The sequence below is a fragment of the Malaclemys terrapin genome, chromosome 23, assembly GCF_027887155.1.
Source record: "Malaclemys terrapin pileata isolate rMalTer1 chromosome 23, rMalTer1.hap1, whole genome shotgun sequence".
NCBI classification, from domain to species: Eukaryota; Metazoa; Chordata; order Testudines; family Emydidae; genus Malaclemys; species Malaclemys terrapin.
In genome coordinates, this window is record NC_071527.1 from 5,402,368 (window position 1) to 5,428,555 (window position 26,188).

A 26,188-nucleotide genomic window follows, 5' to 3' on the forward strand; every position below is an offset into this window, starting at 1 on the left:
GGCGCCATCCGGGTCCTTTGCCTTCTCTCCCTCTGCCCAACATGGCGGCTTCAGGTGAGTGGTGCTCGGCGGCCTCCGGGCCCTTGAGACCTGAGCCGGGCCCGGGTCCCTCCTCCGGCCCGAGGACTCTACCCGCTTCCTCACCCCGGCCCGACCCTCGCCCTTCCCGGCCCGACCGAGGCGAATCCTGTCGGTCTTCTCCTCCACGCAGGGATCGCCCGCGCGCGCACCTCCCCTCCCCTCAGGCCTCGCCGGCGTGCGCGCGCACTGTCCCCCTCCCCAGGCAGCCGGGGCGAGCGCGCCGCGGCTCGGAACGTTCCATCCCGAAGCGTTCGGAGCCGCGGCGCGCGCCAGCCTACCCTAAGGGGGAGGGGGGGGCAGCTGGGGGAGGGGCGGCTCGCGCCGCCGGTGATTGACGGGGGAGCCCGATGGAACCTTCGGTCGCGTGACTGCGCAAGCGCAGGGATTGGCTAGCTGGGGGGGGCGGGAGCGGACGCGGAGAGAGGAAGAAGGAGACTGGGCGGCACCCACGTGGGTGCGCTGGTGATCGGCGGCGGCGGGGGGTGGAACAGCCACTGGCTGCGGGCGGTGCCCAGCCCGGGTGCGTGCGCGGGCCCATCTCTCCTGGGAGAGGGCGGGGTACCGGGCCCTGTCAGTGTGCCCAGTCCCCCCCCCCACCCCGGACAGACCAGGAGTTCCCACCGCCACGTGGGGCCCCCCAGACAGCGGGGGCTGCCCCCGAGTTCCCCCAGTGCTGCATCATCTCCCCCAGGACAGGGCAGGGGGTGCAGGGTGCCCCTGATTTCTCCCCCACCCCAAAACTAAGGGGTGTGGCCTGACCACTCTGCATAGAACCCCTTGGGGGGGGCTGCGGCCTGCCCCCAGTGCTGGGTATCGCTCCTGCCTCACCCCCTGCCCCGATGAGGGGGATCTGAAGCTCCACGCACACCCCAGGGACCAGAGGGTGCAGTTTGCCCACATGGTCCCTTTCTCAGGGGAGGAAAGGACAGCCCATCCTGTGCACTCGCCACAGATCAGATCCTCGCTAGTTTGCATCTCTTATCTCTGTCCTCAGGGACTTGGGCAGACCCTCTCCTGGGAGGTTGCACCCCCCCTCTTGAACACATCTTTGCCCCGCGCCATTTTGCCTGGCCCTGTTGCAACACCCTTCTTCTTGCTCTGTAGAGTTCTCCCTCCCCCAGGCAGGATCTGCTGCTGTCCCAGCCCTGTGTGCTCCTGGGTGGTAGGGATTCAGTGCCCCTTCTACTGCAGGAAATGGGGTTTGTGCCCTGCTCTGTACAGCTCCTCTGCCCCTTTCTCTTTGATGTACATGGCTCCCCGCCCCTTCCAGGGCTTGCTGTCTGCCTTGTATTTCTAATATGGTGCATAGGGTCAGGACAGAATCCAGGAGGGGTGGGAAAAAGCATTGCAGTATTTACCTTCCCTTCAGAATAAAAGGGGAAAGATTTGGCCGTTCTAAACTGGAAGGGCTTTCTCTGCTGTTGAGATTCATTTACCTCCCTGGATGATGTTGAACTTGAATTTCTATTACTGTCTTAGTCTGAAGAGTGACTTTTATATGCCTTTGAAATGCACCAGACTGCACCATTATCTGCAGGTATTATCCAAAATAAGCTGGAAGGTACGTACCCTTGAATCTCCTAGCAGGGCTCTTCTTTCTAACCCTCTGAACCCAAGTCCCCATGCTGAAGAGTTTAATCGCCTACCCCTTATTGCAAGTTATCCCTTTGGAACATTCCTTCAACAAATGCTATTCATTTAGAAAACCTCTGTGGAGCTAAAGGCCTGTTTGTTTGGGGTGGGGGAAGCTCCATGATTTAAATATAGTCTTACCCTGTCTGGAACAATGGGTCTCCCATTAATTTATGTGAAAGATTGGCTTAACTCTGTTGGACTCTTCCTGGCACTCAGCCAGTATTGCTCCATTAGGAACTGAGGGGTCTGTAGCTATTGAGTTAGGATGCCTTTGTTTTAGGGTTATACGGAGGTTCTGCAGTTAACTAGGCGGAGAGCTTTTAAAATAAACTGGCTTCTGTCTCTTATCTCACTGGTTACGCTTCTGATGACAGTAACCACAAAAGCCCTAGCTGTATGAGAGTCCATTGGTACTAATTCGGTCGGCTGTGTCCCATTCAGTTCCATAGAGAAAAGGCAGCAGAATGTGTGTGTTGTTGCATTCATTTTTCATAGGATGGTAAGTGCAGTGTTTGACATGTAGGAAAGGTCAAGGCATGAGTGTAACTGTTCGGGCAATTTTCTTCACTTCACTCACTTTTCATCTAAAATGAGTAATATTTCATCTTTCTGAGTTATGTACGCAACCAACTACATCCCATATGAGCTGCAATAACATTGCTCTCTCTGTATGACTGAAATGTCAGGGGGCATGGATGAGGATAGTTAAGCAAAACTGAAACACTCTGAATTTGCAGATGCCATTTGGAGTTCCACCAGCAGAACTGTAAGGTCCCATATTTCATAGCAAGCAGTTTGAGGCAGAAATACAGAAATACCTGCCTCTCCCCTAGGTGTTTGCACAAACAGGTCTGTAGCTGACTAGAACCTGAGCCCATGATGTGCTTATGCATTGGTGCAGCCCAAAAAGCAAAATATTGCTTTGAGCTTAAGGATAAGGGAAAGTGATGAAACACACAAAATCTCTTAAGTCACTCATTTAGAGCGACATTAAATATGATACTTACAATATACTAATTCTGCCTTGAATTTTTATTTTCACATTTGCTGGGGTAACTTTTTTTAATGGGGTAAGTTTAATAATAATAATAATTAATAATAAAAAAACCTAGCATTTTCAACCTTGTATCAAAGGATAAGCAAATAGGCTTTGTGCCTGGGCTGGTCAAATTTCCCAGCAGTTTTACAAAGCTGCATTAATAAAACCTAGATCTCTGTACATCTCTTAATAATGGTAATGTTTCAATAAGCTAAGTTTGAGTAGAGCAGTAGCATGATTTTTGTTTGTATATAGCAGCTGGGTAAATTCTGATTCCAGTTCCGACAGCAAGATGTTAAGAAAACACTCATGGAGGGCTTGGTGCTCCCAGGTATAACTGGTGCCTAGTTTGGAGATTGCCTCCTTGAGATGAGCAGAAGCTGCTAATACTGGCATTATTGGAAATCCACAACTGGCAAGAAAGGGCTTCTTTTGTCCAGGTGGCTTCCCCTGCGTTGTTCTTCCTGAGCCATATGAGGTTTTGACAGGTTCAGTGAGGCATACGCAGCGCTGCGTTCAGCAACAGAAGTTGCTTCATACTGTTCATTCCTGCCTGTGACGTGTCAGCCATTTGATGCAAATTGAGCAAACAGCCAGCCTGCAGGTTTTATGAATGCAGCGTCTGCTCTAGTTAGCAGTGCGTTTGCTGTCATTTAGCAACCAATCATTGACACCAAGTAGACGTCCTTGGGGGGCGGGAACATGCATGAAACACACCTTCAGCCACTTTCTTTCTGAGCAACGCTGGCCTACAGCAGGAGGGCACTTAAGCCTCGTTTTCCAAGACAGTCACTGCAGTACGTCGCTGCTGCTGAGCTGCCAGTTTTTATCCTTGGCCGATGTCATAATTCCAGGAGTTTACCCCGGACAAACTGAACTTTAACCGTCCTAGAGGACTAACCCAATTCTAATTCTCAGTCCTTGTAGACTCCAGTGCTTTAACAATTGATAGTTCTTAAAGGTTAGCTAGATTCCCCTATCATCTTGCAATCCCTGCTTGCTATACTCAGCAATAGCATTCCCAGGGTATACGGTAAAGACATCAGACTAGAGCATTTTGCAGGAAGGGGGGGCACGTTGAAGTCTTTTCAATTTCTTCTGCTGCATCAAGAAGGTCACCTTAGACATCATGCGACCTTTACCCCTGAGGTTTTCTGGAAGACTCCAAAGTTGCACAGGTAGCAGCATGTGGATTTTGTGTGACCACCTTTAAAATAACTACATTTTGTAAACTGAGCGGCTAATACAGTGGCTATGAACTTCTAAAGCTCACCCCAGGGTAGACATTTCTCATTTAGATCTAATTATCTATAGTGCTGGTTTAGTCACTGGTGAGGCCATGTTCTGCGCAGTGTCTGGAAGTCTGGTCGCTGAATTAGGTGTGTGACAGGAATTGAGAAGATAGAGCAGAAGGCAACCTGAAAGAAAAGAGATGTTTGCAGTGAAGTAGGGGGATGCTGGCGATATCATTTGAGTGATGGGGGAGGGAGCAATAAACCTGTGCCTCTGTACTCAAATAGTTCCAGTAAATTATATAGACTCTCCATTAATCACTTACTTCTGACAGATTTTGGGTATAGGGCATTATTCTAGGTAGAGTGCAAAGTGGGCTGGCCCTGTGATCAAATATTAATCACTGCTGCTATGTAAGAGGCCTAGTTGCAAGTCTTTTCTCTTACTTCCATAGTCAGCATGGACTCTGTGTAGATCCCTCTGACTCCTCTGGATGACGGAGGGTACATCTACACTAGAAATGCTACAGCAGTGAGGTAGCAATGCTGGAAAGCAGACACTTAACTGCAGCGGTGGAAAAAACTCTATTCATTGCAGTAGTAAATCCACCTCTCCCGGCGGAAGAATTCCTCTGTCAACCTAGTGGTATCTACACTGCGACTGAGGCTGGCTTAATTACATTGCACAAGGAATGAAACTTCGCAGCCCTGAGCGATGTAGTTAAGCCAACCAAACTTTGTCGTGTAGGCCAGCCCTGAGTGCTGTTGAGGGGCTCTGGAAAAGGCAGTATGGCTTAGTGGATAGTGCATTGGACTGGGATTTTGGGCCTGAGTTTCATTGCTGGCTGTGGCCTTGGGTAAGTAGCTTCCTTGCTCCCTGCCTCAGTTTCCTCACCTTTAAAATTTGGATAATGATACTGACTTCCTTTGTAAAGTGCTTTGAGATCTACTGATAAGAAAGCACTGGGTAAGATCTCTGCTAGGAGGATAGTAACTGCAGGGCAGGCTTCATAGGTGATGGATTAAAATAGGGGCTAGCAAAATGGGATAGGAGAATCTACCCCATATGTTTATCGTCCTGGCACCTCCAAATTCCTCCTGGCCATAGGAACTGAATGTCTTATTAACTGGAGCTCTCTGTTACTCCTTGGAACTCAACCTGCGAGGCTGGCGGAGTTTTAAGGCTCCAAGCCCATTCCCATCTTGCTTGAGGTCAAAACTGCCTGTGCCTCAGGGTTTTTTCCCCTCCTCCTCTTGGCCTAGCCATGAAGTCATAATGCTGAATCTGTGATTTCACAGTTGCTTCCATGGCAACAAAATGAGGTGGGTTAATAAAAAAAGGACCATGTGGCTTTGATGCAGGATTTAGACTCTAGAGTGGGCCGGGGGGGGGGGGGGGAGGACAGTGAGAGGGACGAGCAGTTCAAGCAAATGCCATGTATCTTTGTTCAGGATCTGCCCAGTTACCATGCAGGCAGCAGAGGAAAGTAAGTAAACTGACTTAAAGCTGCTACGTCTGAACCAATTCATCTCGTATATTGAGCTGCCCGGTAGGGCATGGGAAGTGCCCTGTCGTCAAACTTACTTGAGAAGATTATATGCTGCTGTAAGCAGTGTAGTTGTTTAATGTTGTGGGCAGTCAAGAACGAGTCACTGCTTGAGAAAGGGAAGAAGAGTTAGGTGGTGCTGGACTCCCTCTGTATGCTGGTAGAGAAAGCTGGGCAGGTTGCAGAGAAATAGATTTCTTGGGAGCTGCTGGAGGAGAAATAGTCATGCAAAGACCCTCCCTCCCAGTAGAAAATATCAAGGAGTCTCCAAGCCTGGGCGGACCAGAGGCAGGAGGAGGTAGGGAGGTGGGAGCAGAAAGAAGGGGAACGAATAGAAACACAGCAGGTACCCCTAAAGGTGTCCTTTGTGTGATGCTGAATGCAATGGGCTACCCTTGATCTTCTGCAGAAGTCCCATTGATGTCTCTGGGACCAGATGGCCCTAGCTTAGCGGTCTGATTCCCCTCTCACCAATTTTATACCATTCTGGCTTCAATGGCCTTCCTTCCTGTCATTTGGGTGGAGGAATAATCTGGCCCAGTAATGAAAATACTTGGATGTGAGCCTGCCTGTGAAGATGGGCACAGTGAAATCCTTGAGGTCCAGGCTCCATAAGGTATGCAGAGGGGGCGCTAAAGGCTGAAGCTCAAAGCTGGAACGTCCTCAAGGAGCTAGTAGAAGCCAAAGGAGAGAGCAGACCTGCATCCTACAATCCCAATACGGGTTCTGTGTCATTCCACATTGCTAAACTTATTAATGCTGAACACATCCTCTGCCTAGTGTGTAGGTTTAAACCAGCCCGTGATCTGGAAACTCCATTTTAAAGACACATTCTTTAAGACACTGAATGAACGCTGGTGATGGGTAAGCTTGCTCATACGACTTCTTTACCACCCCCATGAAAGCCATTGGTGATTTGGAAAGCTTTGCATCAGTGTAGGAAGTGCTACAAGTAATACCTGCTCTGACCAGCCTAAGGGGAATTCTAAAGAGCCTCCTAGGGCCTGGCTAATCTTATCACACTGTATTTGACTGGGTGGATGAGAGAAGCCTGATGGTCTGGGCCGTGGCATGCCCTGTTATCATATGGCAGTAATCAGTGGAACCTGCCCATGTTCAGAGTCTACGTTCTTGTGTACAACTGGCAACGTGGATGGGGAGGCTGTAAAATTGGTCGCTGCCAGGTTATTGGCCTGTAGGAGCAAAAATACTGATATCTGTCTGCCTATGATGGCAGCATTTCACTGCAGACTGGCAGGCTTTCCAAGCTTGTCTTTTTTTTCTCTCCTCAGGTGGTTAAAGAGAAGCAGCTGATAGGGCTCCTTTGGTTACACTGCTCTGACAGCCCATAGCAGAAAGTCTTCCAGGTTGTTTGCTGAAGCTTAAAATAAAGGGAAGGTTTCCAGGAATGTCACATTAGATTCAGAGCAAACAACAAAACTGCTGAGCAAAAAGAGTTGGCCTATTCTGTGCCCCTCCCTGGGTGTTGGTAGAAGACACTCAGGATGAAGACCCTGTGGAGAGCATGGCTTAACATTTCTGGGGCAGTTCTGGGCAGTGACTTTTCTGTAGATATTCTTGGATGCCCAGAGAGTTTAGGTGTTCTGTAGGGCACTATGTCCCAGGAGTTGCAGCGGAGAGCTAAAATAGCAGGGGTGAGGCCTCTTGCTATGCTACAATCTGGATTGAGACCAAAGGGGAATATGGGGATACAAAGTAAATCCGGTGTGCTGAAAGGTGGGGAATAGGTTGGGGAATAGGGAGGGTATTATCGGATATTCATTGTGCAGCCAGAGCTCGATGTTACTCTTAGTGCTAGGGCCTATATACAGCTACATGCTTGTAGCCAATTTGCAGTCATAATATTGATCCTCATCCACCTGAAGAAGAAACATTTTCTGTGCTGTCGGTGAGCAGTTCCCTTCTTGTACCAAAGAGAATGGTAGACAAGGGCTGGTTTATTGGCAGTTGCAGAACGTATTTGAAAGCTAGTAAGATCTATTTTTCATAAAATGTATTTATTGAAAGGTACTAATTGTCACAATACAGAGATCAGTTCTTTGTTCCCCTGCCAGAAGATTGGTAAGAGATCTGTATGAAATGCAGCAACGCTTCTACTAAAGTTTATTGTAGCAACTACTAAAGAGAAAGGCCTACATTTATCAGTGGTTTTGGATGCTCAACTTGAGATACTTTGGAAGGGCCTGACTCTCAGAAGGGTTGAGCATCTGTCCACAGAAAATTGAGCACCTGTAAAATGTCTCAAGTTGAGAACCCAAAATCACTCGTTTCCGAAAACTCAAGCCAAGTTTATTAGAATTCCATCAACTTCCCCATTTTAAAATGTCCAGTTTCCATTAACACTCATCTGTGCTCGTTTTTGGCCTTAAGGTGGCATTTTGAAAGTTTAAGAAAATTGCTTACTAGTTTTGAGTTATATGCAGGTGAAAATCTTTTGTTTTTTGCTTTGGTCTTTTGCCACCACAGAAACCCAATATTGAGTTGTCTTGTACATACATAATTCACATGCTGCAGTTGAAAAGCTGAATCTTTCAAGGTGGGTTATTTTGTGAGTGTGTGTATAGGGGATCAGTAAGGAATTATGCTCTTGCTTTGCACATGCACAGCACAGATTTCCACTAAATGTGCGATGCTGTGCTGATTACCGAATAACAAACGTGATCTCGGTGTTACCACGGGGTGGTTTTGTGCTGTCATTTCATTGTTCAGTTGCATAGTTCTGTCTATGCATGTGCAAGTACCTGATTACGGGGGGAGGGTTAGCTCAGTGGTTTGAGCATTGGCCTGCTAAACCCAGGGTTGTGAGTTCAGTCCTTGAGGGGGCCACTTAAGGATCTGGGGCAAAATCAGTACTTGGTCCTGCTAGTGAAGGCAGGGGGCTGGACTTGATGACCTTTCAAGGTCCCTTCCAGTTCTAGGAGATGGGATATCTCCATTAATTTATTTATTAGTGTGTTAGTCTTTTTGTTAATGTAAACAAAATAGAAGTTGCCCAGGTGTACAATTAAAGTTAGCTACAATTCTTGTGTTTTAAAACTATCAGGCTTTCAGAATAGCTGATCTCCCTCGTTGCATGTATAGAATACCAGACTTATTGCATATTTGAGTGCACTTAAACCTATCTAAAGAACTTTCTTGCCACTGTCACCATAGTATCTGAGCATCTCAGTCTTTAATGCATTTCTCCTCACAACCTCTGTGTGAGGCAGAGCATTGCTGTTATCCTGTTTTACAGATGGCCTGAATCTCTGTGCTTCGGGTCCCATGTCGGCACTGCAAGCTGTGCCAACTGTAGCATAGACACTTCCTACATCAACGGAAGGTTTTTTTCTGTCGATGTACTACTGCCTCTTGGAAAAGTGGTTTAGCGGGGTCAATGGAAGAATTCTCCAGTTGACCTAGCCATGTTTACACTGACATTTTTCACAGCCCTGAGTGATGTAGCTAGGTCAATCTAATTTTTGTGTAGACCAGACCTCAGTAACTTGTCATGTGAAGCCTGTAGCAGATCAGGGAATTGGTTAGCACTGACCATTAGACCATCCTTCCTCTGTAAAATAGACCGTGAAAGGGTTCAAATGGGATACAGTCCTACCAGAGCGTCCAGTCGCTCTCATAGTTCAGGTGACCTGCATACTTCTCACAATAGCATTTCAGCCACCTTGTTGGCAATAGTATATTACTCACTTAGAAGCCAGGAACTCCCAGCACAAGTCGAATGGGTGGGGCTGTAGCCTTTTCACAGGAGGGTCACAGAGGTCTTCGAATAATTGTCCATTCTAAGTAGAGGTTGTGGGTGTCGCTGTAATTCATGTAGCGAAGGGATGCTCTGGGACAAAGGAATGAAAGTAGAGAGGTCCATCTGAACTAACAAGGGCTAGGAAAAAAATGGGGAAGGTTCAAAGTGAGATTTTTAATTTAAATGCAATCTATCAGAAGGGTCCTGAAGAGAACAGCAAAATGGGTCTTTTTTCTGTCCCATTCTCACTGAATATAGGCCTGAATCCTTAGGCCACAAGACACAGCCAGAGATGCTAAGTGCTAGTGAAAATTCCTCTGGTGTCAGTTCATAGAGATGCCGATTAAAATAGCAGGAGTCAAATGCCCAACAAAAGTTATGGTGGAGACCCATGAATAAAAAGTCTTTCAACTCCATAGACTAGTCTTGCAGTCTAATGCTATATAACAAGCTTTTGTTCTCCCAGTCTGGGGGAATGGTGGGGTGTGGTTTTGTGCTGGTGAGGTTTGGCCTAGAGGTGATACGTTACTTTTGCCTGCTCTTCCCGAGCATGTAGGATACTTGCCTCCGTAGGCATCGTGATGGGCGGTAACTCCTCCATTCCCTGTCTTGTTTAATGGAATTAATTGTGCCCAGATGTTACTCACGTCTGTCCCCTTCTCCCCTTTAACAGCTAAGAAGAAGAACAAGAAGGGGAAAACCCTTACTCTGACGGACTTTCTGGCAGAGGATGGTGGCAGCGGTGGTGGCGGTGGAACCACCTTTATTCCAAAACCAGTCAGCTGGGCCGATGAAACAGATGACCTGGAAGGAGATGGTACGTTCGTTCCCAAGTTTCCGTACTATTAGCATTCTGTCTCTAGGTACTGTCCCTGAATAGCTTGTGTGTCAGTGAAACCTACTGATGTTAATACATCTTGAAGCTAAAAGATTACAGGAAAAATGCCTGAATTTTTTTTTAGCTTGTTCACGATGCACTTGCCAGCACTTGGGTCAGTTTCACTGTCACGTTCTGTATATAGTTTCCCTGCATTTGTGAGAGTCTTGTACATCAACGGGGAAAGAACGAAAATTTTCAGTGACACTTAGTATTTGGCACTACAAGTAACACCTAACTCCTTTGAGAGACCAGCTGAGCTCTCTTCTTTATCTGAGGCTTGGTCTGGGGCTCACAGCAGAGATGTCCTGATTCAGGGATTCCATCTAGGTAGCTCATTCCCTGACTCTGTCCCTTACTGGCTGTACTCAGAGCTCACTGAAAACTTTTCTGTCTGCTGTATTTGACCATTTTGTCCCCGTTTTATCACCAGCTTGGACTCTTGGGGTTTTTTTCTTCATCCAGTTTTGTTCATTAGCTGGATCTCATGTTTTTGTGCAGCATATGTGCTATGATATGTTGGGGGAAAGGTGCCCTAAAATACGTGACACAGTTTAGTTTAATTGTGGGATTGTTTATAATATTGCTGAACATTTTTCTTGACCATCTTTAATACCTTTATTTTACAGCCGAGGGGGCTACAAGTAAATTCAAACAATCCCAATGAAGAGGGGATCTGAGAGGCATCAACATCTATAAACTCTCTGGGGGACTAGCTCAGTATGTCTTGACCATGTGCAAAATTTCTCTTCTAGTTTCCACCACTTGGCATAGTAATGATGATGATATGTACCGAGCCGCACCAATTGACCGGTCCATCCTGCCCACCGCACCTCGGGCTGCTCGGGAACCCAATATAGACAGAAGCCGTCTCCCAAAGTCGCCCCCGTACACTGCCTTTCTGGGAAACTTGCCCTATGATGTGTCAGAAGAGTCCATCAAGGACTTCTTCAGAGGACTCAACGTGAGTATCTGTTGTGCAGAATTTTAAGTTTGTGTGACACATACAGGGGCCATGTGGCAGCAGAAGGCAGGTGGGACGTAACTTATGGCTTGTGGAATGCTCTAATCTATTGAGCTCTCAGCACCCTGTAGAGGCTCGTGATATTATACCAGTTCTACAGACTGAAATGACTTGTCCAACATCACCCAAACAGTGAATGGAGTTAGGAGTAAAGCCCAGAATTTTCCTGGCCGAATTGCCTGTATGGATCCCACTTCTGCATGGTTTGTGCCCTTGGCGCTCAGGCCTGTTACATTCTGAGGCTGTGTCTACACTTCAAGCTGGGATATAAGTTCCAGCTCAAGGAGATACACCCATGATTGAGCTAGCATGCTAAAAAAGAGTGGAGAGGTATGCAACGGGAGGAGCTAGCCACCCCAAGTATGTGCTTTCTATCAGACTCTGAACTCGGGGCGGCTAGCCCCTTCCACTGCTGCAGCTAGGCTGCTGTTTTTAGCACACTAACTTGATCAGAGCTAAGGTGGATATGTCTCCCTGAGCTGGGAATTGCACCCCAGTGCATAGACATACCCATAATAGTATTGTCTTCTGGGGCCCACCCAAGAGCATAAAAGCATTCATTGCAAGCCATTCGCTGCTAAGAGCCGCTGAGGCCGCTCGCGGAAGCTAGAAGAACAAGTTGACTTCTAACAAGACAAGTATCTTTTAGGTTTGTTGCCTGAGCCCCAGGCTTCTCCATAACAAGGGCCACTGAGCAGGAGAGCCACTCTTGAAAGCCTTTTATCTTGTGCACCATGGATAGTCTGTCCCCCTCCTGTCTGTAGACCAAGCAAGGAGATTTCTGCTTCTGTGGTTGATTTAGCAAGCTTGTCTACATAAAGGAAGCAGCTCCTGGTTCTGGTAGCAAAGGCAGAAACTGTTTGTGTCAGTCTCTTTCTGAGGATCTTCTCCTTGCCATTAGGGTACAAATTTGGGATTGTCTTCCTCTATGAACCCTTAGCTGCCAGCAGGACTACATAAGGTCTGTGGGACTCTGGGAATCCAGTCTTCAGATGCCCATAAAGTCTGAACAGCCAGAGGCCAGACGGGGTCCCACAGGTTCAGCCTGAAGGAGAGTTTCTTCTGGGTTTCACCTGTGGCACTTGCTAGACTGGGTGGCAACTTGACTGAGGAAGGAGATAGCTTTAAAGAGGAGTCCAGATTGCTATGAACTATTAATTCAGTCCTAATCAAGCAGGAGGCTCAAACTGTCTTCTTTTGGAAGGCCTGGAATAGAGGGGAGTGGTGGTGGAGGGGAGAGAATTACAGGTAGGAAATTCTTTCCCCTTCCTGAAATAACGCATCACAGTGGTGCTGAAGGTCAATGTAAAATATTACTTGATGTCCCATTGGGTGTTAAACTGAATGTTGCCCACGTGATGATAACAATCTGCTGTGAGCAGCGGAGCTCATGGTCAAAATGACATTGCTTGCATTTCTTGTCCGTTTCAGCTTGCATCTATAACTCATTTGTTCTGCCTACTGATGCAGCATCCCCTCCTTCTTGGAAGTAATAGGATAGGTGAAACTCCTGCAGCAAGCCATGAGTCGGATGGGAGCCCGAGTGATAACAGCTGAGGGTTAGGCAGCCCCGGGGATGGGATCTCTTCCACTCCCTAGTCAAAGTTGCTCTCCAGCCTGTTCAGCAGAGGGAGCAGGATAGGGCATTGCATGAGCAAGGTGCCTATGACAGTACAACAGGGGGTTCATCAGTGTCCTGGCCGTTGTAATAGACTTCATAGCACTTGCTGCATATAGCAGCCTAAGGCTGTGCCGAAGACCTAGAATACTTAGCATGCAGAGAAGAAGCCATTTCTCATCTCATATGCTCAAGTTCCACATAGCTGAAAAATAAATGGGAAGAATAAGGGAGATGAGGTCTAGTAAGTGGCTAAGAGTGGATGGGGGCTTAATCTGAGGCAGAGCTGGGAGTAGAACCCAGGAGTCCCAGGCCCAGTTCTGCCACTGTCTTGCTGGGCAGTCTTGGGAAGGACTTTGCTGTGCTTCAGTGTCGCCATCTATAGAGGCCACGGGAGCTTTAGGTGGCTGGCAATGGTGAATGTACCTCTGAGAGGTGACCGATGTACTGTATTGGGCTTTGTCTACACTACCACTTTTGTCGGTAAAACGTGTCAGTTGACATAAGTTTAATCGGCAAAAGTGATGATGTGGACAGCGCTGTGTCGGCAGGAGACGCTCTCCTGCCGACATAGCTAATGCTGCTTGTTGGGGGTGGTTTGTTTATGCCAGCAGGAGAGCTCTCTCCTGCCAGCAAAATGTCTACATGGGAGACCTTACACAGCAGCACAGCTGTGTAACAGGTGACAGCCTTACGTAACCAGTTGGTGAACTCATTGGTATCTTTACTCCTCAGAGTAAGGGACTGCCTTGTTAATTTCCTGCCAACCAATCTCCGTGGCATTCTGTTGCTTATAATCATCCAATACTTGCCCCCATCCTCTACTTACACCCTAGGTGCATTAGCAAATGACTAGGTACTTTTGGTGGCGGTGGTCCATGCTTCCGAAAGACAACACTGAGCTGCCCTAGCTGACAAGGTGATGTTTTTTCTTCCAGCAGCAAAAACCTCTTGTTGTGACTGAGTCAAACTGAGCAAATTCGGTAGGGAAATATTAATGGGGTGTGTGTGTGTGCACGTAATAAATATGGGATGTCAGTTTAATGACCATCGCAAGAATTTTTCCTTCCTCGCTTGCTCAGCTGCCCGTATCGTTCACTCTTAACCACTGCCCAACAGCTTCTGTAATTCTTTATCAAGCCTATGACTTGTCACATGTGGCTTATCTGAATACAATTTGAGCTCCTTGTTTGAGTGTAACCTCCACAAACCACTATGATAATACCCTGTGGCTTTGAGTTGTGTGCTGTTTCTCTCTAAGCAGGAAGCACAACTGGGAGCAACTGTGCTGATGAAGTGGTTAATCAAGTGGAAATCATTAATGTGATAGAATTTGGTTTAGCCTTTGAAGTGACATTTACTACTTTAAGCAAACTGTGCTGTAAGCGGTGATATTAGTTTAAGTTCTGCATCCCAAACCTAATAGTAAGCGTTGTGTTAGCTGCACTTCCTGGCAGTGGGATGTCATCTGTAGTTAATTGTGCAGCGGCAATAAAACTGCTGTCCCTGTTTTCCATAATCTAGCTTGAAGGGTCTTTCCATTGAAGCAGGTCAGAAATTGGCCTTGGATGAGGACCTTGTCCAGTAATATTAAGTAAGCTGTGGAAATGAGTGGGGTTCATAGGGCGCATTCATTGTGGGGTGGGGAGAGCCCATATGTAATGATGGGCAAAGATCCTTTTGCAGATTGTGTAAGTGTGAAGCGTTCTGACCTGTGCTGCCAGATCTAACCCCAGCCTAGGTCAATTCTGATCAGTTCTCTTCTTTGACCTATGCAAAATGGGGAGGAAGGGGCAGCAGTTGTCTCTGCTGCTGGTAGCTCTCAGCAGAGGTTAAAGATTGAAAGACTCGCAGACCTTGTTTTCACCAGGAACGCCAAGAAAGCTTGCTCTGCCACTGCCTGTGTTCTCCCTGTTCTGTGGATAAAGACCTTCAGTCTCCAGGGCTGACAGTCGGACACCATTTACCAGTGCCAAATTCTTCATTCCAAGCTACTATCTGGGTTCTCAGACAATAGCACTTTAAACAGGAACCAGGTCCATGTGTTTCTGATATACTAATCCTCTTATTTGCCTGCAAGCAAACTATGCTGTCTGGCTTGCTTAATTCATAAATCTTATTTGAGTCACATGACTTTGGATAACTCAATATCTCATATTTGGAGACCACATGCCTTCTCCAATGGATTTGAGCTGCCAGATGAATGTGTAGTTAAACCCAGTCCTATTCAATCTTCCTCTACATCGCTCATGAAGGGATCCTGACCCTTCTAATGAGAATCTTCCTTTCTGTTCCCAATTGACTGCAGATAAGTGCTGTGCGTTTGCCCCGGGAACCTACTAATCCGGAGAGGTTGAAAGGTTTTGGTTATGCCGAGTTTGAAGACCTGGACTCCTTGCTCCGGGCTCTGAGCCTCAATGAAGAGGTGAGTTGAAACCTGCAAAGAAATGGGATCAAAGCAATTCCCAAAATTCTTGCTTCCAGATCCCAGGTGGCTTCACAGGGTGTTCTGGGGCCCGGTTAATGGACACTGTGCCTCGAAGTGTTCAAAGATCTCCCTAGAACAAACTGTTTAGGCACCCCCACATCCTCCGGCTGAAAGGCTAATGAATCTGGTATTGTGTGTTCAGTCTTTAGGGAACAGAAGGATACGAGTGGATGTTGCTGATCAAGCTCAGGATAAAGGTGAGAACTGTCTGGAATAGGTAGCAATTTTCTTCTCTGATCAGATAAACTGAATGCTGACAAATTAGGCCCCACACCGCAAGGCAACTGTCCTCATGACTGAATCTGCCTTAGGGCTGGAGCTCCTGAAGAGCAGGCTGGCAGCCTTACCTCCCTCTGACCTAGATAGTTCAAAGGCAGCATACAACTCCTTGTTCATGTGCTGTTCTCAGACCCACTGCAGGGGCCAGGCTTCTGCACGTCTGCACGCTTTGCTAAAGGGGTAGCTGGAATGTTCGGAGGCTGCTGGCTACAGATCGGCAACATTAGGGCAGCCCTCCTCTGCCCCACCGCCCACATACTGTCCTTGAATCTGGCTGGGGCTGTCATCCTTCTAAAGCATCAGTCAGAGGTGCGTGTTGCCATTGATGTATTAACTGCAAGGCAACATGCCGAACGCAGAGAGGTCGTATTCGTCTCAGTGCATTTCAAATCCATGGATTTCCCCTTTGGTGCTCAGCCCTTGGGCATTTGAAGACTTGACCTTGCAGGCCTGACTCGACTGTCTGGTTCCCTTTCTCCTGCAGATAGGGATGATCGCTCCTTTGGCAGAGATCGTGATCGCAACCGGGACTCGGAGAGATTTGAGACCGACTGGAGGGCTCGTCCTGCTACTGATAGCTTTGATGATTACCCTCCACGCAGGAGCGAGGATAGCTTTGGAGACCGTGAGTTGGCTGAGAACCCTCCCTCTATGCCCATCATAGTATCTAAACACTACCTGTGAAATGTTGGTTCCACACCTCCTCTTGGGTTTCTTCTGGGATTTGCGGAGGGTGGCAATTTATTGGTTTCTGAAGGTGGATCTGCAGATCCCAGATTTGAGGCGTCAGATCCTGTGTTCCCCTCATACTGCAGCGATATCCTTCCTTTTCGGATGGTGTCTGCTGGAAAACTGCATCACCGTGGTATCCTAGCGTGCTTCTTTTCCGCTCTGCACATGGTGACCAATTCAGTTACTGGGTGGAGGCCAGACACATTCTATGTAGGTAGGCTCAGGTGTTTGACTGGGACCAGGAGATCTGAGGCCCGCTCTCAGCTCTGCAACAGGTTTGTTATATGACCCTGGGCAAGTTCGTCTCGGTGCCTCTGTTTCCCATCTGCAGAATGAGTAACAATGCTTCCCTGCTGTACCGGGGCGTTGAGGGTAATGTACGTGACATTTCAGTACCATTGGGCAAGTGCCGTAGACAGTCTGCTGAAATATGTGATTCAACAAGCGATCAAAGGTGGGAGGAATGAATTGAACCATGTATAGTCTTTGCCAACTGAGCTCTTTGGGACGGTGTGTCAATTTAGGGCGTGTCTACACTACAAAATTAAGACAACATACAGCCACCGCAGTAGTCTAATTCAGTTTTTAATGTCCACACTGTTGCTCCTTCCGTCGGCAGTGCACGTTCTCACCAGATGCACTTGCACCAATTTAACTGACATTGTGGGACACTGACAGCTGGAATCCTGCCCCCCTGAGGCTGACAGCTGGAGCCCTGCTGCATCCTCCCCACATCCCCTTACCAGGAGGTGACCACAGCTCAGGCTCTCCTCTCCCCAACCCCCTCAATCCCTCATCAGCTGTCAGCCCCGGGCTTGGGCTCCGGCTGTCAGCCCCGGGAGGCAACAGGTGATGTAAGCAACACATCTATCTACATGGACACCGCGTTGACCTAACTACATTGGCTTAAGCGTTAACGCCTTTCGCGGACGTGGAATTAAATCGGTGTGGTGGGTGACTTGCATCGGCAGGGGCAACATTAGGTCAATGTAAACTGTCTTACATCAGTCTAACTTTGTAGTGTAGACTAAGCCACAGTGTTTCGGGAATAGTGCGTAGTCCTTCAATACTGCCAGCCTTGTACTGTAACCTTCCTTTCTCTCTATAGGGTATCGGGACCGCGATCGTTACAACGATTCGGACCGGTATCGCGATGGCCCTCGCAGGGATATGGATCGCTTTGGAGGCCGAGATCGTTATGATGACCGTAGTAGAGACTACGATAGAGGAGGTAGTATGGCTTCAGAGGCTTTCCTATGATCTGATGGATCAGGGTATCAAACTGCACGTCAATTGGAGTCTTTCTGTCCAGAGCTTGCACTAACCATTGACAAACCACTTCAGTTGTGCAGCTCCCAGGTCTATTGTTATTCCCCATTCTAGAAGTGGGGGGTGGAAGGTAGGCCGTTCATTGTATGCCTCTGAGCTGCAGTCCACTTAATCCTCTTGGTGCTAGATGATGTGCACCGACCTGCCCTGATACTTACATTTCATAGTGCCCACTGGCTGAGCAGATCCAGAGAGGTTGGGTTGGCTGCCGCATGTACAGGTCACCATTGCCCTGTTCTTGCCTTCCTGTTCGGGGAATGTTGCGTAAACTTAGAGGGGCCTCCCTCTCCTGCATTTCATCAACCATCCTCTGGTGTAATGCCCCATTGCTCAGGAGTAACCAGCGCTGCTTTCCCTCTCCTCCTCCTGTAGGCTACGATTCCAGGGTGGGCAGCGGCCGGAGAGCCTTTGGCACTGGGTACCGTCGGGACGATGACTTCAGAGGGGGAGGTGACCGTTACGAAGATCGCTATGAAAGGAGGGACGACAGGGTGGACAGGTGGAGCTCCCGGGATGACTATGCTCGGGATGAAGTTCGTCGCGATGATAGAGGTAAAGGCTCTGCTTGTTCTCAGGGGGTGGGCTCAACAGCTGGAAGGAAGCTGAGCTTGGAGGGTTGGTAGCAAGTGCACCCAGTGCTCCTCTCTCCTCCCAGCTGGGTCTTCCTGGGGTCCTGTTCTGAGCAGATCCCATGGCGTTTGCCCTCAGTCGCTGTCCACTTCATCCAATGTAGGTCCCACTCAGAGGCCAAAACTGAACCTGAAACCGCGCAGCGCCCCCAAGGAGGAAGACTCCTCGGTGGCCCCTGCCACTCAGTCCAGCCGCGCAGCCTCTATCTTCGGGGGTGCCAAGCCTGTGGATACAGCTGCAAGGGAGCGGGAAGTGGAAGAGCGGCTACAGAAGGAGCAGGAGAAGCTGCAGCGTCAACTGGAGGATGATAAACCAAGGCTAGAGAGGCGGCCCCGAGAGAGGTAGGTGGCGGGGGGGGAGGGGGGGCTGGAACACCATCGGGAGCAGCTCTCTACGTGAGCTGCCTGACTGCACCTGGTGGTTGTGTGGTGTGCACGCTGCCCCACTCACCACATCCTTCTTCTAAATTGTGCGTACTAGGTTGCTGAGCCTCAACATGCCTGCAAAGCTGTGTACCCCTCTGATAAAGGGTGCTGGAGATGTGACTGTTCCCCTGTGTAATATTGCAACGTCTGGTTGTTTTCATCCTTTGGAATAATGTTGTCAAAGGCCATACGTTCGTTAGAATTCCAGGCGGCTCCGTAAACCTAAAAGGATTGGTCAGCCCTAGTAGTGGGCTCCTGCTATGTCCTAGTCACCGAGGCAGCTGTACCTTCTTGACTTGTATTGTCAGAAGATGGGCTTGATTCTCTCTTGGGTGACTTTTGAAGAGAGGCAGCCTTGTCCAGTGGGTAGGGCCTGGGAGTTGAGATGCGAGTTCTAGTTTCGCCTTGGGCAAATCTATTAATCTTGCCTTCTATGCTCCACATTGCCCATCTGTCAAAGAAAGGTAGTGGTGATAGCCCTCCTTTGCTGTCTCTCTTGAGATCAGCAGATGGGATGTGCCAAGCAATTGTACTGCCTTTCCCAGCTTTGGGGTGCAGAGGGGCCCTTTGCCCACTCTCTCCTCCAGCCCCACACCCAGTTCTTACTGGACATTACAGTTTGATCAGACTTTCTTCCACCTTTCTATTCTAGACACCCCAGCTGGCGTAGTGAAGAGAACCAGGAGCGCTCACGGACAGGGAGCGAGTCCTCACAGACTGGGAGCACAGGCCCGTCCGTGGGAACTGGCCCAACAGGAAGAAGTAAGTCGGACAGGATGAGTCAGCCTGGAGCAAGCCTGTCTTTGTCAACTAGTTTCCCAAGTCGTCTGCTTAGCCCCACTTCTGATGAAAGCCCCGTCACGTGTGTAGGCTGCATGTGGGGAAGGATCGCTAGCAAGACTCGGTGGATGGTTGCACGGGACCAAGAACATATGTGATGCTCAAACGCTTGTTCACCAGACTCCTCTGGTGTAGCCTCCATCATCAACGTACCCTCATCCTGTCCCGCAACAGAGCAGGTGCTATGTGAGGCCTAGCTTCCTGGCTGCTCTAGCAGTCAGGTTTTATTGGTCACGTGCTACACAAGAGCCGCTCGTCAGGTTACTCGTGGGCAATCTTAAGTCAAACCTGCTGGCCTCAGACAGGCAAGAGTCCTAAGGTGATAGTTAAGGGGCTGTCGAGGTCGATGACCCGGGCTGCCCAGATTGGAATAATTGGGGACCTGTCCAGACCACCTCCCTTGGGCTAGATACATTTGGGGGAAGTCTTGCCTGTCCACGTCCATTGTGCTCACTGCTATCTCTTGTCTTTACAGCCACCCGAAGGAGGGAGAGCGAGAAATCCTTGGAAAATGAAACCTTCAGCAAAGAGGACGATGCCCCGTCTCCCACCTCCAAGACCCCCAAGGAAGAGAAGCTCCCTCTGAAAGTGATGCCAGCACCACCGCCAAAGGAGAACGCCTGGGTTAAACGCAGCAGCAACCCCCCTGCCCGCTCCCTGAGCTCTGATACGGAGCAGCATTCTCCCACAAGGTGAGTGTTTGTACCGAGTGCCTGTTCGGGGGTCTGATCTGTCATCCCTAGATGCATGCAAGGAGCTCCAGTTACAGAAGGGAGGTTAAAACTCCCATGGAGATGAGCTGCTGATCTGTTCTCCACTGAAACAATGGTGAATGCAGCATTCACCTTGTAGAGCTTAGCTTCAGGCAGTGGCCTCAGGTTTGAGTCTGGTTTTGGGGCTTCTGGTTGGTTCTTGTATGACCCACATGTGGCTGCTGAAAACCCAAGGCTGAGGTTCGTCAAGAAGCAAATAGCTCTCCAAGTCAGCAGTATCCCAAGCACCTGTCAGAGGATGCAGCGTCCCTGATGTTCACGTTTTGTTCTTTTTTTCCTAGCAGCAGCCAGGCAGCACCAGCCCTGCTGTCGGAGGATAGAGCACCACCTAAGAGTGCTCCCAGGAAAGGTACGGTCAGGGTTTGTTTCCACTTGTAGGGCAAGAAGGGTTGAGAATTACTGAGGTGGACTAACCCTGCTGCTCCCTGGTTTGATGCCCTTAGTTCTATGGCATTAGCACTGTGGAGTTAAGGGGTGGTTCCAGGTTTGGGAATTGCAATTGCTCGTATGGCTTATGGATCTCAGCAGGACCAAAGGGTAAAAAACTCTATTCAAGTTCTAGTGACCTTAAGCTGTTCCTCTGCTGGACAGTAGAGGGCAGCAGTCTCCTCCCTGCATTGATGGGAGCAGAAATGGACAGTTCCTTCAGACTGAATTCAAACACTCATCTTTGTCCGCATAGATGTTTGACCAGCGCAAAGGGAAAACTGCCATGGGTCTGAAAGTGTAACCCCCTCCCTAGTCTGCATTTCTGTTGTGTGGTTGGGGAAACCTCACTTCCCGTGCTGTTGTGACTGCAAAGCCTCCTGCCTCAACACTGGCTTAACTGGTTTGGGGGGTGGATTAACCTGAAAAGTGCTGAATTAACAGCCCAGGAGAACAGAGATTCAGGTCCTCTGCCTGCTGTAGAGACAGTAACAATGCCACTGGCTACGGCCTGTGTAGGAGACTGTTGGAAAACAGCACATTTTGGAGCAAGCATAAAGAGGCTTTAGTCTGAAGTAGCATGTGCGAGATGGTTCAGGAAGCATCTTCCAAGTAATGTAATTGACCTCGGATCCTCTTGGATAGGGCCCTACCAAATTCACAGCCATGAAAAACGCGTCCTGGACCGTGAACTCTGGTCTTTTGTGCTTTTACCCTATACTCTACAGATTTCATGGGTGAGACCGGTGTTTCTCAAATTGGGGGTCCAGACCCTAAAAGGGAGTTTTGGGGGGATCACAAGGTTGTTTTATGGGGGTTGTGGTATTGCCACCCTTACTTCTGCGCTGCCTTCAGAGCTGGGAGGCCAAAGAGCGGCTGCTGTTGGGCAGGCGCTCAGCTCTGAAGACAGCACCTTGCCAGCAGCAGCGCCGAAGTAAGGGTGGCAATACCATCCCGTGCCCCACTCCTGCACTGCTGCTGGCGCAGCTCTGCTCTCAGAGCTGGGCTCCCAGCCAGCAGCAGCATGAAATTTAGGATTTTTAAAATCCTATGACTGTGAAATTAACTAAAATGGACCATGAATTTGGTAGGGCCCTACTTATGGGGGAAGGGATACTCAAAACTGCCTTTAGGATCCCTGAGTTCTAGAAAGAGGCTTTCATAAAAGGGAGAAGCAAGTCATGGATGAACCCTAAAATTCTTAACTTGACATGGAGGCTGCTTAAGTAACCGAGGGTCACAGAAGACACGCTAAACAAAAGAGGAAGCAGGAAGGCAAAGAAACTAGGAGAGTGAAATGCCAAAGGGGCCAGTTGAGCTGAATAGGTATCCCTCCGAACATGGACAGCCAGCCCTGTGGAGCCAGTAGGGAGGAGCAGGTAAGAGGCAGTAGGAAGGCTCAGATGGATCTTGGGCCTTGACTGTAAGCTGTTTGGGGTAGCGTTGTGCCATGTGTATCGCAGGCTTGCTAAAAACACACGACAGAACTTCTACTGCTGCACACTCGGATCCACCCGACATCTAGTGTGCGGCAGGCTAGTATGCCCCTGCTTGCTGCACTGGGACTGTTCAGATACACAGGCCTTAAGTGGTTGGTTGAGATTTTGCGATGTTAGTGAGAGGGAAGGTTTCATCGGCCCTTTTTTCTTCAGGAGATGAGAACAAACCGGATGAGGGGAAGGAGAGCGTTCCAAAAGGTCGAAGTGGCCCAGGAGACGGAGGCAGTAGAGATCATTGGCAAGATTCAGATAGGTACGTCTGTCTGTCTTGGGGTGCCTCATCTTCCCCTTCTCCTCCCGCCAGGCCTATTTCAATGACTGTTTCAGATTGGAGCAGCATTCCAGTGTCCCGCACCAGCCCCCTCTGACCTAACCAGCGGCAGGTGTGGCATGTCTGGCCGTCTGCAGCGCTGGGGTCAGGCCTTAAATCTGTGTACTGAGCTGTTACTGCCTCGTTGGTAATGCTAATGCTTCCATGCTGGGAGCCGGCTTTGCCTGGTTCAGCACCCACTGCCAACTGAAGCACAAAGCACTGGCTGGTGTAATGATCTCATGACTCCTCGTTCTCCAGTTGGGTATGAGGCGGGGTGGTCTGTTACAATAGACTGTGCCAGGTATTTTAAAAACACTGCATCACCTGAGCTGACCTCGGTTTTAGTTCTCTCTAACTTCAAAATGCTCATTTGGGGCCTTTACCAGAAGGGTAAAATCCAGCCCTTCAGGTCTTCCCCTGCATTCCCTAGACACCTTGTCAGCGTCTCCCCCATTGCCTGCCCCAATGATGCCTCTCTTCTCATTTAAGTCCCTGGGTTTTTGCTAGAGCATTCATACAGGTGGCTTTTATGTGAAAGGGCTGACGTCAGAGAGCCGAGCACGTTACTAGCCATGCCCTTGGGAACGGGCCAGGACTCCCTCCTTTATCCACTTACCCAGCTCCTAATGGTCTAGCAGTAGTCAGTAAAATAGCTACACAGCCTCCCTCGCAACCAGAAATAGGCACGTGCAGACTTAATTCCCCTGCAGAGGATCTATAAAGCTAGTGTCCCTCCTTAACCGGCCTGATGCCTGCTGTGTCTGGTCAGCAGTCAGCGCTGGGCTGAGAACCAGGCTGTGTGAAACTCCAATGGCTAGCCTGTATGTTCGACGTGAAATTGGCCATTTTCTCTTCTCCTTGATTGGCACCCCTTTCAAATCCAGTGTGCACCTGTCGTGGGCACAGCAGTAGCCTGGTAGTGGCGCACTGGCTCCATTGGCAGCTCCTCCAGCTAAATGAACGCTTGTTCAACTGAAACTCTGACTCTTGCAGGAAAGAAAGCAAGAACGATCATGACTCGCAATCTGCATCTGAGCCAAAGAAGCCCGACGAGAATACAGCCTCTGTAAGCATTTAATCTACTAGCTGCTGCTTGAAGCACAGGGCAGCGTGTGGGGAGAGGAGGGCTGAAACCTCAGTTCGATTCCTACCTGCTCCGTGGACTTCCCGAGTGCCATCTACTTCTCCTGTTCTCTATTCCCCATCTGTCAGATGAGGCTATTCCGCCTCTACCTCTTATGTGGGGAAGATAAATTCATTGTTTGGGAAGTACTCGCATACTATGGTAAGGGGCGTGGGGTATAAATACCTTGATTAAAAACCACAGCGAAAACCCTTTGGTACGTAGTGGGAGCTGGGTGTGATTCTCCTTTGAAATGATGTATCCAAACTGAAGTGTCAGGCTGTTGAACTCTGTCACACAGAGGCTGCCGAGTTGCTGACCTGGTGTTTCATTCCCCGTTTAACCTGCTGTATTTCTTGCAGAAGTTCAGCTATGTTAGCAAGTACGCTGCTCTGTCAGTGGATGGTGAAGATGAAGTGGAGGAAGACAATTACACTGATTAAAATCTCCAGACCCTGCGCTGTCTCCTAGCCGATCGCCACCCAGGAACATAGGAAAAGCAAACCAAACCAGACGAGACAGAAATAAAATGTAAAACTCAACATCTCCTGGAGACCTTTCTTAAACTTTTTTTAAAAAACAAAAGGAAACCATTTCTCTTGCATGCTGCTGCAGCCTTTAAAGTATTGAACTAACTGGAGAATCTCTGCAAAGTGTAGCGAGAGAGAAGTGCAAGTTTTAAAAAGAAAAGGGCGACTCAGCGTGGTTTCCAGTGTGACTTGAGCATAGGCCCTGTCACTTAGAGTGGACGTTTAACATGTTAGCCAGCCAGGTGTCTTGGAGAAGCCTGAGCAGATTGGGCAGTAGGACAGCTAATTAAGGAAGAACTGGCTTTTCTCCCTCATCTTGCTAGCCTAAATGGATGAATTCTGCAATGTTACCTTAATAAATGATCACTTTGAAGGTAGGATATCTAGTCCATGAGGTTATTCTGGCTTCCTTCCTTAAACGGCCAGCTCTTCCTTTCCAAAACCCAGTGCAATACAAAGCATTACCCAGTGCACTAGGGAAGGAGACTGTCTTGCTGTCCCAACAGCAGAGGATGGGATGAGACGTTGAGGTAGAGAGGGAGTGTTGAACCGTGCCCGTCTCTGAAATGAGCTTCGAATCCTGACACTCGTCTCTGCAAGTGATGTACCAGGTCAGGCCAATTGATGCAGGAAAGAACAGGCAGGCTTTCCGATGAACACCAGCGGCAGCCTCCTGGGGAGGGGAGAGCCTCAGACAGCAGTCAGTTGGGAAAGAGCAAAGCATGCTAACAAGGTAGTGAAAGTCCTCCCTTTGGAGGCACAAACGCTCAGCTCGCTTCCTCCGAGCCCTGCTGGGACTGACAAACTTTCAGGATCTGACATCTTCCCATGGGTTGGTATCTGTCTCGGAATCTCTTCTCCCCTCCTTAGCCACCTTCTACCCACTTCTTTAATCACCTGGTGTCACCCCTTTCACACACGTTTTAAATAGCACCCCTCTCCTTGAGTGAGAGCTCCCTCTTCTGGTTGGGCATGTAGAGCTATCGAGATGCACGGTAGGGCAGGCCTCTGTGCATCTAGAATGTGTTCCTGCCCCCTCTGCATCTGCTTGTTCAACTCACTCCCTCCACTTGGACAAACAGGCAGACGGCATGATTGGTGGCATAGGCCCTTGTACAGGGAATACCTGACCCACACTTCCACTGAGGAGAGATTCTCCAGTCCCTACATATTCACTGGCCTAAAACTGGCAAGGTCTTAAAAGTCAGATTCTAAATTTTTTAGCCGTTTTAATTCACCCTCACTAGGTTTCCTGAGCTGACGGCAGAGTTGTGGTAATCTCATGGCATAGTCAAACCAGCATGAGGGTTTCACCGCCTTCTAAAGAATATGGTTCTCGGAAAGAACCCGTTCATGGTGTAGCATATTTGGATTGCGAGACAGACAATACTTCTTTGATTGACAAGGTGTGCACCCATTCAGCAATTGTCGCCTTTTTACCTTAGTTGGGGGGAGGAGAATTGCACAAATGCTCGTGACTTAGGACTGTCTCTCTCTTCTGGGCAAACTCACAAAGCACTGCTCTCTCTATCAGGTGCTGGATTTGATGCATTGTAAAGCTGCAGTTGGTTGGTTTTCAGTCACTTTTTTAGCTAGTTTCAGAAAACCTTAAACCTGAGGGGTCAACACGTACCACGGGGGGACCACCGCCAGGACAGCAGAGCTGAATTTCAAACACGGTATTGCGTAGGTCTAGATAATGCAGGGGCTGTATTTGAGGTGTGACTATCACTAAATTGCATCTGAAAAAAGCATTCTCTTCCCCACCCTCTCCTCTGCTGTCGGGACAGGGTCACACTGATTGAGTTGCGTTTTACACATTCTGAAGACATGTAAAATTTGTACAAAAATATCTTCTATGAAAATGATTTGTAATCTGTAGTGGACTTCCTGGGAGATGTCTTTTATTATGTAAAATCCCCTTTTTGGTTTTTTGTTTTGTTTTGTTTTTGTTTTGTTTTCTCCAAATAAAGCTAATCTTTAAAATA

General features: G+C 48.7%; 1 protein-coding gene across 3 annotated transcripts; it reads left to right on the forward strand.

Moving 5' to 3' along the window:
• EIF4B (eukaryotic translation initiation factor 4B) lies at positions 1–26,188 on the forward strand. Of its 3 annotated transcripts, none has more exons than XM_054013087.1 (16): positions 37–54; positions 1,561–1,642; positions 9,968–10,111; positions 10,927–11,135; positions 15,122–15,238; positions 15,444–15,498; positions 16,065–16,205; positions 17,421–17,543; positions 18,014–18,193; positions 18,375–18,612; positions 19,349–19,458; positions 20,012–20,228; positions 20,591–20,658; positions 22,388–22,487; positions 23,541–23,613; positions 24,033–26,188. In XM_054013087.1, the coding sequence occupies exons 2-16, from the start codon at positions 1,591–1,593 to the stop codon at positions 24,111–24,113; spliced, it is 1,908 nt and encodes a 635-aa protein (XP_053869062.1). In that variant the 5' UTR covers positions 37–54; positions 1,561–1,590; the 3' UTR covers positions 24,114–26,188. The 3 variants fall into 3 exon arrangements, with proteins under 3 accessions (XP_053869065.1, XP_053869062.1, XP_053869063.1); XM_054013088.1 differs by having other exon boundaries at positions 20,594–20,658; XM_054013090.1 differs by lacking the exon at positions 1,561–1,642 and having other exon boundaries at positions 1–54.